Below are 18,654 nucleotides of genomic sequence, written 5' to 3'. Positions count from 1 at the left end.
CAAAGTTTTTCTTATCTACTCATCATGGATTATTTCATATTATGATTACCATAATGATCTGACTATTGCAAAAATTCCCCCCCCCAAAAAAAAAATCTGAATTGAACAAAATCTGGATGTGGCCTATATAATCAGTGTTATTTTTCTGAATATGATCTGTATGTTCCAAGAGCTCTTAAATTAGTAGTGTGCCCTATGTTCAGGAGTAGCTCACATTTGGATAATATGGTGTGTGTGTGTGTGTGTGTGTGTGTGTGTGTGTGTGTATGTATATAATATTCCCTACTAGATTGTGAGCTTCATGTTAGTAAATATAGCTGACATGGGGTACATGGGGTGTTCAGGAAGGACTAGCACCTTTGATATGAGGGCCTACCAAGCCCTTGTCAAGTCTGCTCATCCATCTTCAGTGTCCACCTTTATCCAACTCACCTGTGGCTCCAAGAACCTGTAGCCCAGTAAAACTCTCTCAATCAAACTGTCTTTATAAATGAACTAAACCAGGATGAAGACACTCTACATGCCTCAAACCTCAATGATCTGGGGGAATGTCTACTCTAAGCATGTAAAATATTCCCTGGGCAGAATGAGTTGATGAGAACAATTTGTTCCAATAGCCACAAAGGCGGTTCATGTGAAGCTGGCACTATGGAGTGCTTAGGGCGTGGTCAGACACCAAAAATGACAAGGACATCCCCTGCATCCCAGGTCATCACCATCCTTACTTTTGTACTGTCACTGGACTTCGAAAATTCTGTAAGGAGAGTGAGGCTGACAGCTTTGTGCAATTCTCCCTCACTTAAATCCAACTTATTTCAAATCAACACATACTGTCATCCATCCTCTTCAAAAGAAAGGACAAAGAACAATAACTGCTATATTGGGCTTTAGGATTTATGAAGCACTATATCCATGATCTCATTGCATCCTCACACTACCCTGGGAGTATGATACTCCAGGTATTAGAATCACTTCTTTATAGGTGAGATAATGAAACAGAGTGCCTTTCACTTTGTTTTGGTTCACTTAATTAGGATGATGAAACAAGTAAAAATAGTTGGGGGGAGGGGAGGAGTTTACCCTGAAGATGAAAAGGTAAACTAAGAAAAAGGCATGATTAATGTCCTAAAACATTTGAAGGACTATCATACAGAAGATAATTTTTCCTTGATGTTCCAAAAGACAGAATTTGTTTTGCACCAATTGTTGAAAGTTATTTATCAACAAACATTGGGTCAATATAAGGAAGAACACATAGTCAGAGCTGTCCAACAATGGAACAGATTGAAGTACCCAAATAGGTAGGTATACCGTAGAAGGGGATTCCTGCTTGAGGTCTTGCTAGATAACTTCTAAGATCACTTCCAGTTCTAAGAGTAAAAGCTCCCAATAGTACAAAAAAGACTGCTTCCGCATCCTGAAGTCATTGAAATTCCCTACTCCAATGCCTTCTCCAGGATCTCCTACCTACTAGATTCAGAGCTTTTACATTCAAGTTGTCTCCATAGAATATAAATTTCGTAAGTATCAGGACTATAGTTTGCCTTTCTTTGTATCTTCACTGCTTAGCACAAAACATGATTGATAGCAAGTCTCTACTAAATGCTCCTTAACTGGCATATAGTAAATAATTAATAGGAATGACTACCATTACTTTTTTAGATTTTCCCATCAATGATAGAAAATTGAGAATCCTATCTCTGTACAATAGAGATGTAATATGTTTGGGTCATAGTGTGCTTTTGTATCAGCACCTGAAATTAAGCTAATTTAGGTATTTAAGTACTATACTTTGTGTCTGGGACTGGGAGAGGCAAAAGCCAAATGGATAATCCTTGTCTTCATGGAGTTGGCAGTCTGGGGGTCTGGCAGAAGAGGGAAGGACTATGTCCCCAAATAATTAAATATAAAATAATTTCAAAGTATTTTGGGGGAGGGTTAAAAAAGGATGCTTAAAACTGGGGAACAGGAGCAAAGGGACAAAAAAAGTCCTCTTGTGGGAGACAATATTGAGCTACTAAACTCTGAATAGAGCTAGGGATTCCAAAAGAAAAATGTGTAGAGAGAGAGAGCATTTCAGGCTGGGGAAAAGCAAAGAAGAACCATCAGAGATAGAATGTGAGTCCGGGAGTTACAGCAAAAGGGGCTGATCTGGCTGACATAGCCATTGTGCTAAACGCTAGGTATATAAACATATATAAACACATGGAATCAAGCTAGTCAGGGTCCCCTTATATGAACACCTTCTTTCCGAGATTCCCTCCAAGTTGTCCTACATGCATCTTGTCCATAACGTAGTTTGCACGTGTTTGACATTGAATAAAAACTGTGCAAATGGTTGCTGACATAAAGAGCTTAAATCATATTATAGGGAATCTAATTTAATATCTAATATCTAATCTGGAAAGGAAAGTACCGTCAGGGACAAAGATAAAGTGGAGGTGGTCAAAAAACAGTGGTCATCTACAGACAACGTGGTTAAGAACTAGAAATCCAAACAAAAGATTTTCTTTCTCCAAAAGTCCAGGACTTTCTCCAGTCCTCAAGGGGTTCCCAATCTAATGAATTAAACAGCAGGCAAACAAATATAGGATAACGTCAAAGGAAGGAAAGAGCTAGCCTTGAGGGGGATTGGAAAAGGTGGAGTTTTAGTTAGGACTAGAAATAGTGAGGAGGGAGGAAGAGCAGTGGGGAAGGGAGAAGGGAGTTACAAAAAGAGGGAAGAAGAGGGAATTGGAGAGGAGAGAGTGGAAGGAGGAAAGAAGAGGGGAAAAGAGGAAGAAGAGGGGGGAGGAGTAAGAAGAGGGAGTTGGAACGGAAATGGAGGATGGGGAAGAGGACGAAGAGGAGGAGGGGAGGGAGAGGAAGAAGAGGGATTTGGGGTGGAAGAGAGGTTGAAAGGGGAGGGGGAGGAGTTACAAGAGGAGGAAATAGAGGAAGCTGGAGGAGAAGGAAGGGTAGGAGGAAGAAGAGAGAAGGGGATGGGAGGGGGGAGGTGTTTGGTGCAAACAGCCGGGAGGTTGCCTTAGGGTCCCAGGTACATGGGCGAGGGGCAGGTCGGGGCAAGGTTATTTATGGCAGGCTCTGCATTTGAGCCCTCGGAGGTTACCGAGTCGGGCTGCCACGCCTGAATCAGACGCGCAGCGCAGTAGGCAACCTGGAAGAACCCAGAGGCCCATCAGTGCAGGGGAGTGGGAGGCAAGGGCGGGGGCTGCTTCAGGTACAGCGCGGCATCCAAGCCGGAGCACGTGTCATTGGCGGAGCCTACCCAGGATGCCCGGGAGCCCCAGCTACACCACATGCCGCTCCCATGGCAACAGCTTGCTCCGCCCCCCCCCTCGCGCGTCGTCACGTGCCGAGAACCTCAGGAGGGCGTGGCTTCCTCGAGGAACTGCTGACAGACCTGAATGGCGGCCGAAACCTGGAGGAGGATGCTCGGAGCAGGACCTCCTAGGAATCGGGTGGGTCTCCGCCTAGGAAGTCACTTGAGCCTGCGGAGGCCATCGGACTACGGCCCTCCGGACGGAAATGAGCCGTTTAAAGGCACGTGGGGGTTGCCAAGCTTTCTTCACGTGATTGGGCGGGGCTGGGGGAGTTCCCGCAGCCAATGGTGGCCGAGGGGGAGGTGCCTGTGACGCGGCGGAGACCTATCAAGAAAAGGGGGAGTGCCGTGCGGGCGGGGGAGGAGAAGAGGGGGCTGGCCCGGGGGGAGGGGGGTGTGGAAAGTGCTCGCCGGGCCCCGCCCCGTCTCCAGAAGCCGCCTGGCATCGAGGGCCGCCGTCGCTGCCGCCGCCGCAGTGGGCGATCGGGCGCGCTGAGCGCAGGGTGACGCTCCACGACTGGCTGGAAGGTGAGCTTTGGCAGCCCGGCGGAGGCTCGGACGGGGGTGCTGACGGAGCATCTCGGGCCAGGGAAGGCCGGGGGGTGGGGGAGGTGCGGGGGTAAAGGGTGGCGGGCGGATGCTGCCGGCTCCCCGCGGTGCGCGCGTCCTCCGGGGCCGGAGCGCTACGGGAACGCGCGCCCCCACCCCGGCCTCGCGGCAGGTAGCGACGGGGGCGTGGGGGACGAGGGGAGAAGATGCTTTGGGGCATGCGCGCCCCCGCGTAGGATAACGGCGGCGCGCGCACCCCGGGCTGGGGGAGGGGTTAGCGGGCTCATGGGGGGATGGAGCGGACTGCGGGCGGGGGTAGAGGGAACAGCTCGTGCGGGCGGGCTCGAGTGGGGCGGGAGCGCGGGGACAGCGCGAGGGGAGCTCTTCAGGGTGTAAGGTGGGCGGGTCTCGAAGTTAGTGCGGGGTCCCGGGGCGGGGCCGAAGCCGAGCGGAGCCCCCCCCAGCACCCCTCCCCCCTGCCCAGTTCCCGCAGCGGGAGGCCCGCCGCCACGAGCCACCATGGCCGACGAGATCGACTTCACTACGGGAGACGCCGGGGCTTCCAGCACGTACCCGATGCAGTGCTCGGCCCTGCGCAAGAACGGCTTCGTGGTGCTCAAGGGCCGGCCCTGCAAGATCGTGGAAATGTCTACTTCTAAGACCGGCAAGCATGGCCATGCCAAGGTGACCGCGCCCGCTGCTCTCGCGGGGCCCTCCGCAGTCCGGCTCGTGTCCCCGGAGCGCCCCAGGGGTCCCTGGCGCCGTCCGCCTCGGGTGGGGCTGCTGACCGTGCAAGCAGGGGATGGGGGGGGGGGTCAGCGCAAGCTGTCCCATCCCTTTGTATATAGGATTGTGTCTGCTTCCTGCATTTAAGCAGCACCCACCCGGGAGTTTGCGAGAGTTGGGAAAGCTTGCCCTCACACCCCTGGCAGCGACCCTTGCAACTAAAGCGTTTGCTTTTAAGTCTGAACACGATTCTTGGTTAAGTGGTCACAGTTTTAGGCTGTGCTAAGCGCTAGTGGGGCTACAAAGAAAGGAAAAATCCAGTCCCTGCCCTTTGGGAGCAGTGGGCAGCCTTTGTGACTTCCCTCATCTCTCAGAAGAGGGGGCCTGCATCCCAGGGGAACCGAGCACCTTTTGCCCATAAATTGGTGATTCTCATTGGTCCCTCTGCCTCACATCTCTCTCCCCCATCTCTGCCCCAATAATATTCCTAAATCACAAGTCTGACCTTGTCACTTGCTACTTAGTCCATACCAAGGCTACCTGATCACATGCCCAGTCCTGTGTTTGGCAAGCATCCTGGTACCCACCTGTCTGAGAGCTCTCTCCTGACTTCCTCCCTAACCAGTGCTCTTGCTTTTCCTCATGATAGTCCATCTCCTTGTCTTTTCAGTCTGCTTCCCTGCCTCCTGGATCATTTTTACCTCTCCCTTCACCATTTTTTCAGAGTTAACCCAAAAAATCACTCTAACAAGAGTCCTAATGGTATCCCCTACCCCCAATCTGCCAGGACCTTTCCCTCCTTTATTTTATATGTATTGTGTCCTCTGACGGAACTGAAAGTCATTGAATCTTGGGACAATTGAATTGTTATTTTAGTATCTTCAATACCCATGGAGTAGTCTGGAGGAGGGGAAGGGGAGCTCTCATTTTTTCTTACACATGAAAATATATCTCTCAAAAAGAGGAAAATTTCAAACATTAAAATTGATAATTTGCTCTTAAAGTAAGTTGGTTGTTAGACTGGGCAAAAAATTTATCAGCCTTCCCTTTATGTGTTAGGTTCACCTGGTTGGAATTGATATTTTCACGGGCAAAAAATATGAAGATATTTGCCCTTCTACTCACAACATGGATGTTCCAAATATCAAGAGAAATGATTATCAAGTAAGTAATTTCCTCTCGATAGATTTTTCCTCTTAAATATACACATGGTTTGTTACAAGTTATATAAACCAGAGTACTTTGATTTGCCTCTTGCTTCTAAACAAGAAGGAAATAGAAGGAAAATATCCACCACAGACCCTGGAAAAGTGGAATGATTTTCATATTTCTGTACTGGAGTTTAATGTTAACAATTTTTAAAAATTTAACTGTAAAAAGTTGATTTGTCATTTTAAAACATTACTTAGTGGTCTACAAAACAAGTTGATGATTGCACATGAAATGGTTTCTTGAATGAATGGGTCCGAAGTTTCATAAAGTTAATGAAACTGCTACTTTATGCTTGCTACAGAAAGTCCAAATTTCACAGAGTAAGGTATCTCTCTTCCACTTCAGATGTTTTATTTTTTGATCTGGTTGGCTAATCACAAATGCAAAACTTCAAGTAGAAGTTGGCTCATGTTGGAATAATAAGTTTCATTCCAACGTGAATAGTTTTATGCAAGTCAAAAGTATGCATTAACACAAATAGATGTTTTATACTTGACAAAAAAAAAAACTTTAGAATATTATAAACCATAAGGTTGGAGGATATAGTCACTGAAGACCCTTGGGTACAAAACATTTTTTATAAAAGCTCTTTATGTGGGTGGTACCAAAGAATTGAATGCTGAGGCAGGAAGCCTCAATTGGGAAATGGTTGAGCCACTTTGGGCATAAGAATGTGACTGGAATAATATGGTGCTGTAAGAAATGAAGGGAATAGTTTCAGAAATACTTGGGAGGACTTATTTGAACTTATGCAAAATGAAGTCAGCAAAACTAGAACATTGTATGCAGTGACACCAGTCACTTAAGGGTAACTTATCTGTGAAAGACTTAGCTACTGTTACAAATGTGAAGATTCACAGCAGTCCCAAAAGACTCATAATGAAACATCTCCAGAAAGAGGAGAGCTGGTGTACCTTGTACAGACAGAAGCATACTTTCTCCCTCCCCCCCTTTTTTCTCGGTATTTTTTTCCTTTTGAAATATGACTAAATGCAGAAATATGTCATGTCTAACTTCTTGTGTATAATGACATATCCCAATGAGTGGAAAAAAGAAAGAGAAGGAAAAGAATTTGAAACTGAAAACAAAAAAAAAAAAATAAATTTTAAAAAAGGAAGAAGTTAGACCATTAACAGATTTCTCTAAAAGATGCTAAAGAGACTAGATCACTGTTTTATTCATGCTGCCTTTTTTATATATAAAAAAATTATTTTTAAAAAAGAAATAGTCTCAGTGAGTGAAAGGGAATAAAGACTTTGCATTGTGGAGTTTGGGTCTTCTCCTTACATTATTCATTTACTCTGTTGTGGCTGGTAAAGTGAATAGTTATCTCTTGGATTTCGATTCCAATCGAACATTTATTTCTAACACTCAATCATAGAGTTTGCTCCTTTGAAAAGTACTAAGAGCCAAACATAACCAAACCAAAAGGTTACACACTCAGTTGGGGAACTTTATATTTAGCCTTCTTCAATCTGTACATTTTCATATTTGTGAATATCAAGGAGAGAAATGAGAAGCCTGATTATATTGCACAAAGGGAAGTCTAAATTCAGATTGTTAGATTCACAGATTTCCACTTAAAATGCTTGTTTTTAACTTTTCATGTTACTATTATATATGGGTATTTAGTGTAATAAGGACGGAATCTAGAAAAGAACACTTAAAGTAGAAAAAAGATTATTTTCTTTAACAAAATTTTGATAGTCATTCATCCTTCCATTTCACTCTTAACAATAGTGACCATTGTGTGTAAAATTGCCTTTTATTTCAAATTAGTTCTGTGTGAGGAGAGAGGACTGTGGTAGGTTTAGGGAGAGACATGACATTAGATTACACCTGGTCCTCATCCTTGGGTGGGAGGAGCAACATGAAGGGGGGAGAAGGACACAAGGTGTGGCCACAGATGGAGATGATGTTAATTCATGATAATAAAATATCGCATGACAGTATAGCAGAGAGGAGCAAAGTACTGTGTGAAGACCAAGACAGAATCTGGTTAAAGAATAGGGAAATGGGGAAGAAAGACTTCATCGAGGAAGTGAACAATTATTTGCTTGTTTATTTATTGCAAGGAGGTGGGTGGGCAGTTGAGAGTGAATAGCAATCATCCAGGCTAATAGTAATGTGGTAGAATCCTTCAAATCACTGAGGAGAAAGACCAAAGGTTAACATTGTTTAGCACTGGTTGTGTTGGTGAATATTATTGGGTAATGTAAGATGTTCTTTTCTGTAATTTTACACCATTTCTGGAGCTAAATGGAAGACTCTGATCTTTAGAGATCATCCCGCTCTGATGAACATACTGTTCTCTGTTAATCTCATCCTTCACTTTTACATCATGAAGACCTTATAACACACTCAATTAAAAAAAAAATCTCAACCCTGGTGTTGTAGTTTCTTTCTGTGCCCTCTTATTGAAGCCTACAAAATACTAAATTAATTAGAGGATTGCATTTGAAATCTAATCTATTTTGGGATTTTCCTCAATGTTTAGTGTAGTCCTTTGTGTGTGGATATTTTCATCAGTATTTTTTGAGTTAATTGTATCTTTATATATTCTCGACAGAGTGAGAAATAGTTGTTTATTGACAAATAAATGTAAACTTCAGGTTCATTATAATTTCCTTTTGTCCATTCTCCCTTTGGTTAGGTTTAAAGGATTGCTAGTTGCTGTGAATTTTGTTTTTAAGAAATAGATCATCAGTACATTTTGTTTTTACTTAGCACTCTGTATTCTTGCATCTGCTTCCAGTCATTACTTATAACAAATAATTGTTTTTTAAGAGGAAGAAAAGGTTAACAAAAATCACAGAACTATTCCATATATAAGAAAAGTATTTGATAAGCATGTACCACATCTGTAGATCCCTAGCTCTGCAAAGGAGAGTTATCTCATACTCTGGGAAGCCAAGTTTAGTCATTATAATTCCACAAAATTTGGTTTCAGTCATTTTGCTATTGTTCATTGTACTTATGTTGTTTTCTTCTTCATATATTGTTTCCTGATTACTTCGCATTGCATTCATTTGACAAGTCTTTCCATGGTCCTCTCTGTTCATTCTGTACATTGTTTCTTATATCACAGTATATATTTCTATTACATTCAGAAACTACAGTTTCTTTATCCATTCCACAATTGATGGGTAACTAATTTATTTCCAGTTTTTTGCTACCTCCAAAAGTGATGTTATTTAATAATCAAATCTACATCAAAAGATGTAGATGGAGCCTTCCCCTTTGTCAGTCACCTCATTGTGCTGTGAGATCGCTGGGTCAGTAGATAAAAACAGTTTAGGCATTTTATTTGCATATTTCTAAACAGCTTTCCAGAACAATTGAACTAATTCACAATCCCATCAGCAATGCATCATTTTACTTATCTTTCCTCAACTCCTCAAAAATCTATTTTTTGCTATCTTTATCAATTTGTTAGAGGTGAGTAAAGTTTCGTTCAGGGTTGTTTCAATTTGCATTTCTTTTATTAGTAACATTGAACATCCTTTTAGTTTGTTATTTTCTTGTGATAATTGTTCATATCCTTTGACCTTTTCTTTATTGATAAATGGTTTTTAATCTTTCCCTTAGATGTAAAAATATATATGTTTCTGCTATGTATCTTGGATACCAAACTCATTCATCATATGCATTTGATACATATTTTTCCCATTCACTCAATTTTTTTCTTATCCTAGGCATCTTAATATTGTTTCTGCAAATGCTTTTCAATTTCACATAATCAAATTATCTATTTTATTGTTCATGATTACCTGTATCCCTTATTAGTTAAAAATCCACTCTGAACGTGAAATATGAAACATTTAGGATTTTTTTGTTCTAATTATTTCATTGTATGATGGATTTATTTTAAATTTATTAGAGAATATACCATAACATTTATCTTATGGGCTATCAGATGATTTTGATGATTTCTTCTTAATATTGTTCAAGATTTGGACGCATCTTTTCTTTCTTCATCCCTGCCTTTTTCCCCATTATATTCCTATACTAAAGCTTTTGTTTCTCCAAATGAATTGTTATTTTTTTCTAGTTCTGTGAAGTATCCCTTTGGTAGTTTGTATAATTAATTGATTACCTTCCATTAGGGGTGAGAACTATCTTGAAAGATATGGCTGATTGCTATGGATTTTCTAGACTATAAAAATGATAAGAAATGTAGCACTGTGTTCAAATCTTAAGAACTGTCCCTGTGGCCTTGGACAAGTTATTTATTAATCTGTCAGAGTCCCAGCATCCTTTCTTATTAGAATTGCCTTTGTCATCTGGTACAGTGTCCCATTTCTAAATAGATTTAAGAATCAGCTATGTCATTTTTATATTGTGCTATTATGTGTGCTGGTGTTTTTGTGTATTACCAAATACACAAAAGAGGAGTCTATCTTTGCTTGTCTATCTTTGCTATCTGTATTATTGTACAGGTTAGTCTTGTTTAGGCCTTGAAACTTTAACTTCTTGTTAGCTCATCATCTAGGTTTAAGGATGGACACATGAAAGAGGGAACAGAGCAGAAATAGAGAAAAAGTGATTCTCTTTGAATATGTGCAATTTTTTTTTTTGTTATGGAAAACTCTTGCTGGATTAATGGTCCAGAAAGGCATCAAAGTCATTGTCACCTTTCTATGCTCCAAGATTTGGTTGTGTAGCTCTGCATTCTTTAGCTCAGTGTTACTTTTGATCAGGCTCCAGGAAAATTGGTTCAAACCCATGAGACTAATTTGTGTCAGAATGTTAATTTAACAGTTCAGTAAGTCAATTTATTGGTTCACAATGGAAAATTGCACTTTTTTTTTTTTTTCCCCAAAGATTTCCTTTTTTTTTTTTTTTTTTTGTATAAGGAAAATTTTATTTCCTGGAAAGGTAATGTAATCTTTTTTTTTTTTTTTTTTTTTTTAATTTAATAGCCTTTTATTTACAGGATATATACATAGGTAACTTTACAGCATTAACAATTGCCAAACCTCTTGTTCCAATTTTTCACCTCTTACCCCCCCACCCCCTCCCCTAAATGTCAGGATGACCAGTAGATGTTAAAATATATTAAAATATAACTTAGATACACAATAAGTATACATGACCAAAACATTATTTTGCTGTACAAAAAGAATCAGACTCTGAATTATTGTACAATTAGCTTGTGAAGGAAATCAAAAATGCAGGTGTGCATAACTATAGGGATTGGGAATTCAATGTAATGGTTTTTAGTCATCTCCCAGAGTTCTTTTTCTGGGTATAGCTAGTTCAGTTCATTACTGCTCCATTAGAAATGATTTGGTTGATCTGTTGCTGAGGATGGCCTGATCCATCAGAACTGGTCATCATCTAGTATTGTTGTAGAAGTATATAATGATCTCCTGGTCCTGCTCATTTCACTCAGCATCAGTTGTAAGTCTCTCCAGGCCTTTCTGAAATCATCCTGTTGGTCATTTCTTACAGAACAGTAATATTCCATAATTTTCATATACCACAATTTATTCAGCCATTCTCCAACTGATGGACATCCATTCAGTTTCCAGTTTCTAGCCACTACAAAAAGGGCTGCCACAAACATTCGTGCACATACAGGTCCCTTTCCCTTCTTTATAATCTCTTTGGGATATAATCCCAGTAGTAACACTGCTGGATCAAAGGGTATGCACAGTTTGATAACTTTTTGAGCATAGTTCCAAACTACTCTCCAAAATGGTTGGATTCGTTCACAACTCCACCAACAATGAATCAATGTCCCAGTTTTCCCACATCCCCTCCAACAATCATCATTATTTTTTCCTGTCATCTTAGCCAATCTGACAGGTGTGTAGTGGTATCTTAGAGTTGTCTTAATTTGCATTTCTCTGATTAATAATGACTTGGAGCATCTTTTCATATGACTAGAAATAGTTTCAATTTCTTCATCTGAGAATTGTCTGTTCATATCCTTTGACCAGAAAATTGCACTTTCTAACAAAGAACTATACTTAGGAAAACAAATAGGATAGTTAGGCTGCTTGAGATAGAAGAAAAGAGGGGCCCTGTAAAGATGGTATGGAGTTCCCCTCCCAGTTCTGCTGCCAACACTCAGCCCCTTCTCATCGGAGACACTGCCCACAATTTGATCCTCACGGTCCTGCCTTGTTCTTTTTGTTGTGTGATTGCATCAAGAAGAAAAGCTTGCTTAAAAGCAATATTTTCTTTTAAATTTTTAAATAAGGGACTTTATCTCTCCGATACTATGTGATTTCTTTTCTCCTCCATTTCCACACCATGCTTTCCCACCTCACTATACCACCTGGTTGTGAAGGGCCTGAAATTCTTTAATAGAGGAAAACCTCCGGAAAGCCTGCAGACATCCAGGGCTCCTCTCCCAAGCAGCCAGCCCATGGCATTAGTTTTCTATGTCCCTCCAGGAGCACTTTAAAGGCATATCAAGCAGACAGTTGTAGTTTACTTTGAAAAGTCCCCCTCCCCATTGCCTCCTTTTGAAAACATGCTCTTTTTTTGTTTGTATTTTCCAAAAGGGTCAGAGTAGGCAGCATAGATCACACCATTATTTGTGGGCATTCCCTGCTTCTGCACTGTGTACGATGCTGTTTGGGGTTCTCTGTCCCTGGAGGAGGGGCTGGGCTTCTTAGTAGTGTCTGCCTACTTCCATTGGATCAGTCTGTTGGATCAGCTGTTTTTTTGAAGAAACCAGTCTCCAGACAAAAATTTATGGTTGCCAGTAGTAATACAGAAACCAAAAACGATTACTTGGATTATGCTTTTAGTTTTCATCCCCTTTTCTTAACAATTTAAAAACTGAAAAAGAGAAGGAGGAGAATTTTTTTTCCTTAAAAGTAATGAAAATGCCACCTTCTTTATTACAGTTGATTTGCATTCAGGATGGTTACCTATCCCTGCTGACAGAAACTGGTGAAGTTCGTGAGGATCTTAAAGTCCCAGAAGGTGAATTGGGCAAAGAAATTGAAGGAAAATACAATGCAGGTGAAGATGTGCAGGTAAAGATATAATGGAGTGTTTATTTTTGCAAGGTTTTTGAAATTTGGGTTTTTTAAAGGCAATTCTAAACAAACTGACACTGTAAGTTAGTATATTCTTAATTTACTTGTATTAAAAAGGCTTTTAATCCAGAGTTATTTGAAGCTTACCATTGAAGGTCTTTGTCACCTCTTAAGTGGTGCATGGAAGTCATCCTAGCTCCTCCAATTCTCTGCCAGTGGGGGCACACACATACTAGTCCTACAAGAAGTGACCTCTGACCCAGCCCCACCAGAGCCCTTGGGAGATCAATCAGAGCTCTTTAGCTAAGGTCAGAGAGATTCTTCATTAGAACAAAAGTTTTGGCCCTCATACCTTAAGAAGACAATATTCTGGGGTGCCAAGATGAAAAAGTGTTGAAATATAACTTGATATGATGGTGGTTATACACCTTTTTTTTTTTTTTTTTTGTTTGTTTGTTTGTTTGTTTTTATCATTTTTTCTGAAAATTAAATGGATTTCTGAAAAACAACTTGTTTTTCAATCTCTTTAGAAACAAGTTGACTGTTGCTGTGCCCTATTTCAGCTAGAGATCTTTATCAGAAAACTTTTAAAAACTAGATATTTGCTGCCAAATACAAAACACAATTTGGAGCTTTATATTTCTAATATCTAATAAGGGACTGGAAGAGAAATATGCTTTAAGCATCAAGATGACTGGTTCTCCTGTGAAATTCATCTCAAGCATCAAGCTGTAAAGCTGGAAGTTGGAGACACCCCCTGATTTTGCAGCTGAGGAAACTGATGGTTCCCTCACCAAGCAGAGTGACTAGTTCTAATTTACCACCCAAAGTAGCTGATGGATCCTTCTGCTCACTCTCCACTTTGAAGAAGCTCTTACCCAAAAGTTTGGAATGACCTCAAAAAGTCTTCTGTGAGGAAAAGGCCATTTCTGTACTTTTCTTTCTCAGAAGTCAGTTCTCAGGTGCTGAAAGATCGATTCCCAGATGCACTTACACACCAGACACTTAGACTGCTTTTGTCAGTGACAATTGACAGATGTTCATGGTGGTTTTACAAACCACCAGCAACTTCTAACCTGCCTGTATTCTTGTCCTTCCAGGTCTCCGTCATGTGTGCAATGAGTGAAGAATATGCTGTAGCCATAAAGCCCTGCAAATAAACGGACCCTCAGGCTCGAGCAAACTGCTTAGGTCTGGCTAAATCCAGGTCTTCACTTTGGTTCTTACTGTCACCAAAGCTCTGGCCGTCCCAAGCAACCTCATGCCTTTTTTTTTGGTTTTGATTTTTTGGTTTTTTCAGAATAGTGCTGGATTCTAGATTAGTTTTGAAGACAACTGGCAATTTAAAAAGAAAATCACTTAGATTTATAATTCTCCATGTATTTTGTAGATCTATTTCCTTCAACATTCCTGATAGCTGTTAGTTTCTGGGTCCAAGAAACTTGGTAAGATTCTTTTCAGCAGGCACATTGTAATTTGTTTGAGCAAATAGTTTTGAGCTTTAGTTTGATGAAAGATAAACCAAGGTTATAAGTAATGTAGTATTGAAATATCAGATGTTGGTGAAGTTAATGCAGTCTAGTTCCAGGCTTATTAATTTAAAATAAGAAAGCTTTACAGAGTGGAATAATCACTGTTTAGAACCATGTGTGCCAAGCACAATTCTTAAGAACAAAAAATTGCATAGATTCAAAATTGCCAGTTGCCTTTCAAAAGTTTAAATGGCCATGTGCAACTAACTGTATTACCTCTGTTCTACTATTCTTTGCCACCTTTTTGGCATACTTATTATAATCTTACTCTATTGTGTCAAAGCCCTGCTTCTGGTGGGACATTCAGAATGTTAGGTATATGTTACAAAGCTGGGTTATGAAAATGGGGGTAGAAGGAAAGTAATTAAAGCTGGAGATTTTCACACGAGGCCTTCGTCTATAGACAGAAAAGTAGAAAAATGCCATTAGAGTTGGCTTTTTCTTTTCGCTTTCTTTTTCTGGAACTATTATTAAAAGGAGCAACCAGCTCCTTTAAGATAATGTTTGCAGAACTCACACATTAAGTAAGTGCTTGGCTTCTAACAGAATTTTGACCACTTTAAAACAGAATGTTTGGCATGGAAACTTTTGTCAAACAAAACGCCAGAACTTATTTTAAACTTAATGTGAAAAAATTGTCTTCAACTACTAACATACACATTTCTCCAAACAAAATTGAATTTATGGATGAAATGCAGGTTTCTATAAATTAATATTTTTTAAGCAATCATAGCATATGTGTTCTGGTTTGCTAGTATCCGCCACTTCTGTCTTTTTTTGACTGACTGTTGAATGATTTAGTTTAGTAACAGATCAGAAACCTAACTAGAAAAGCACTATAGAACTAGCAAAATGGTTTTGCTTAAGATGAGATTGACCACCTTGTACCACATTTCCTTGGTATCATTTGGTTTAGTCTTAGATGTGTTGCCAGAATTTGGGACTTTTTTGTAGAGGTGAGGGAGGGGGAGCTAGGGGAATTCAAGTCAAGAACCATTTGTATTTCAGAGTTTGTCTTAAAAACAGATTCTGAAACATCCCTCCTTCATGTGCCCGTGTTCTGCCCTCTCCCTCCCCCACCTCACCCCCAAGAAGCCCTGTTTTTGCCCTTGAGCATCTGTGTAGGCTCTGCTGCTGCTTTATCTGATCTGAGAAGCTACGGGAAATAGCAAAAAGATCAATCGGCGCTAAGAGATTCTATTTCAGATGCGATTATTTTCCAAATTGTTTGAAGCAAGTAATTTTCATTTATACTTGCTTCATTTTGTATACTTTTAAAAAATCCTCCTCATGAAATCTGCCTGTGCGTTTCAAGACACAGCAAGCAGATAGTTAGCAGACGTGAAGGAACCTCAACCAATCACAAGGAATCGTGAACCTTGTGGCCAAAACTGAATGTAAACTTCCATTTTGTTTCCCTGGCCGAGGCCCAGTGAAGTGTTGCTGCTTAATTCTTGTGGTGTTCTGTTTTCAGTAGCCATTCCATGCTTCTGTCTCCGACTTTATCAATTTGCCGCTGGTTTGCATAGTTGTTCACTGTAGAGAAAACTGGTACGTGATCAAACATGCTCAGGCAGTGTTACCAGCTACTCAGATGGCAAGGCAGAATCCAAGTAGAAAATCAACTAGTTTGGCACAAACTCTTAAGCTGGCATGCCCTAGTTTTTTCTGACATAATGTTAAACTGCACAAAAGTGTATTTCTAATTGCAATGTAAGGGTGAAAAAGTCACCCATCCACCCCACTCCCTGTATTCCTAACTTAGTATCTTGAATGGCAAAAGCTCTATTTATGCAGCTAACATTTAGTTTTTAATATACTTCCTTCAAGTATTCTCTGTAGACTAGAAATACTTTTTACTGTTTTATGTATAATCTGTGTGGCTATTTTGAAGGCATTAGGATCATCTATTTCCTTGTATCCCTTGATAGAGAAAAAACTCTATGAAGCAAGTATCTATTTGATAAAGTTGCCTCTGTTTGAAAGAGGGCAAGGACCATAATTTTTACCTTAAAGAACAGAAATGAGTGTCTCTTTGAAATGAGAAATGTTGATGATAGTAGTTCTTAATTGTTCTTAGTATTGTTGCACTATTAGCAGCATATGGTTAAAAATCTTGTTTTCCATGTGCAGAATATCAAATGCCATGTTGACAGTTTACACAATGTATGGTATTTTAATGGTTTGTTTTGCAGTATTAACCAATGAGCTCAGCAAATTTAAGGTGAATGTTTCCTCATAGTGCAAAGTAGTTGATAATTTGTTTTTCAATCGTACTTTATTATTTGCTTAAAATTTTTATAAGATTACCTGTGGAGCAATTGAAATTATTGTTATTCAGATGTAGCATTTGCATCATAAACATAATTGTGATGCCTCCCACTCCCAAGACCTGTCAGTCAAATCCAAAATTGTTACTAACACGTTTTTTTTTCCATTTGTAGCACTAATTTTTAAATGAGCACTGTACACTCCCAACCAACTGTTATTGCCAGGGCACAATGTTAATAAAACTTAAATAGATGCTGCAATAAAGCAAAAGTTGCGTAGGCTGTAAAATTCTAGGTATATTTTCAATCTGAAAGTGGCCATTTTTATGGCATATAGTATATGTGTGTGAATATACATTCACATACAGAGCCTTGTACATTTTTGTCCTTTCTGAAGTCTTTCCAACTCTCTAAAGTACTGTAGTCTTGTTAGTGCCTCAAATGTTGGTAAATTTTCCTTTATAGCCTTTCCAGTCCTTGTCTGTGTTTTTGGTCTTGATGGTTTCTCAACTGGAATATTTCTAGTTTGAGCTTATTTGGAGTGCATTGTTCTCAGGGCTCTTTTGGCTAAATTGAAATTAGCTGATGTTGAGTTATTTTCTAATAATCGTAAGTACATTGCAGAATTTCCCTAAATCAGAATCCCTTTTGTTTGCTCATGGTGTAGTTTAACAGGCTACCAATTTCATTCCAAAATAGAAAGGAATCACATTTGGGATGGTAGCAGTCACTGTACTAGAACTTCACCTCTAATAGTGTTTACCCTCAAATGGAGTTCTATATAAGGGAATTCTGCCTTTGACCCTTCTCCAAGGAAGTTTACTTAGTAAAGTATCTGGAGCACTTAATTATGAGGGAAATCTATCTGTAGTGTAGATTCCAAAACTCCGGTGAGTGAGATGAGAGCTGTTGGATTGAGAGATGATTCAAGTGGCCTCTAGATTTAGCTTGTTCTTCCAAGGAAAAGTAAAAGAATAGCTTTATCCTTCCATTCTTTTAAGAGATAACTTCTAATAACCCTATCAAGGCAAATTTAAGTGCCTCATGTTGTGCTTTTCTAATGAGCACATTTCCCAAAGTGTAGATAGCTGGGCATTTGTATGCATTTTCCCCCTTAGTGAAAGAAGTATGTCACGTGTCCTAAAAATGAAAATTTTTTTCATTCACACAAAAGTTCCCAAAGCTTGACTTTCCTATTGGGAAGTTTAGATCTCACACAGGTTTTATAGGAGTTGCTGGGAAGATCCTGTGTGGTGACTGCCTTGCCTAAAAAAGCTATTAAGTCAATTCATGAATTCTTCTGTTAACTACCATGTTTGGGGCTGCTAGGAATAGTTCTTTGGGGTTGTGATGAATATCCACCATCAATATGATGCACTCAGGTTAAGACAGAATGCTTGGTATAAATCTGTAGTAATAAAATAGCTTAGTTTTTGAAAATTATTCTGTTTCATCATATAGAGAATTCAGAGAGATTCTAGTTAAAATGACAATAAAGTGACATTTTGCTAGTAACAAAACAGTTGTTTGTCTTAGAAAAAATGAATCTTGGCTTTGAACTGGATACATCAGTGTTTTAGGTATATTTTAAGATGCTTTCAATATCATAAAAGGTCATCAGGATGAAGATCATAATTGTGAATTTTATGTTTCACCAATAATTGCAAATGTTAATGTTTTTGTTAAACTCACAAAAAGTTGAAATCCTTTGAAATATAGGTGGTGAACTCATTAACTATAATTTTATATCTATACTCTTGTTCCATTTTTACTTTTTTAAGTTATGACAAGTAAAAATAAAGTAAAACTGAAGGTTTGTTTTCTTGGTGTATACTTTTTTCCTTCTTAATTAGCATGTGCCTCCCAAATTTAAAACTGTTCTAACTAAGAACTGGTTATAGAAATAGAAGTGAAATAATGCTTACATTGTTGTCAAATAGTAAAACTCAAACTCAGAACAAATGTTACAGTGATTTAAAGATGCTGTTTTTACTTTATAGCCATACTTAAAGGTGTCCTAGCACTTATAAATGGATCTCCTGAAA

General features: G+C 39.6%; 1 protein-coding gene across 1 annotated transcript; it reads left to right on the top strand.

The window, feature by feature from the left end:
- Positions 1-3,571: 3,571 nt before the first annotated feature.
- On the top strand, positions 3,572-18,175 carry EIF5A2 (eukaryotic translation initiation factor 5A2). Its single transcript, XM_031957651.1, has 5 exons — positions 3,572-3,850; positions 4,356-4,555; positions 5,657-5,761; positions 12,673-12,804; positions 13,908-18,175. The coding sequence occupies exons 2-5, from the start codon at positions 4,391-4,393 to the stop codon at positions 13,965-13,967; spliced, it is 462 nt and encodes a 153-aa protein (XP_031813511.1). The 5' UTR covers positions 3,572-3,850; positions 4,356-4,390; the 3' UTR covers positions 13,968-18,175.
- The last annotated feature ends 479 nt before the right edge of the window (positions 18,176-18,654 follow it).

The sequence above is a fragment of the Sarcophilus harrisii genome, chromosome 3, assembly GCF_902635505.1.
Source record: "Sarcophilus harrisii chromosome 3, mSarHar1.11, whole genome shotgun sequence".
Lineage (NCBI taxonomy): Eukaryota > Metazoa > Chordata > Mammalia > Dasyuromorphia > Dasyuridae > Sarcophilus > Sarcophilus harrisii.
Note: the sequence above shows the minus strand (reverse complement) of the source record. Positions and strands in the feature narration are given on the sequence as shown.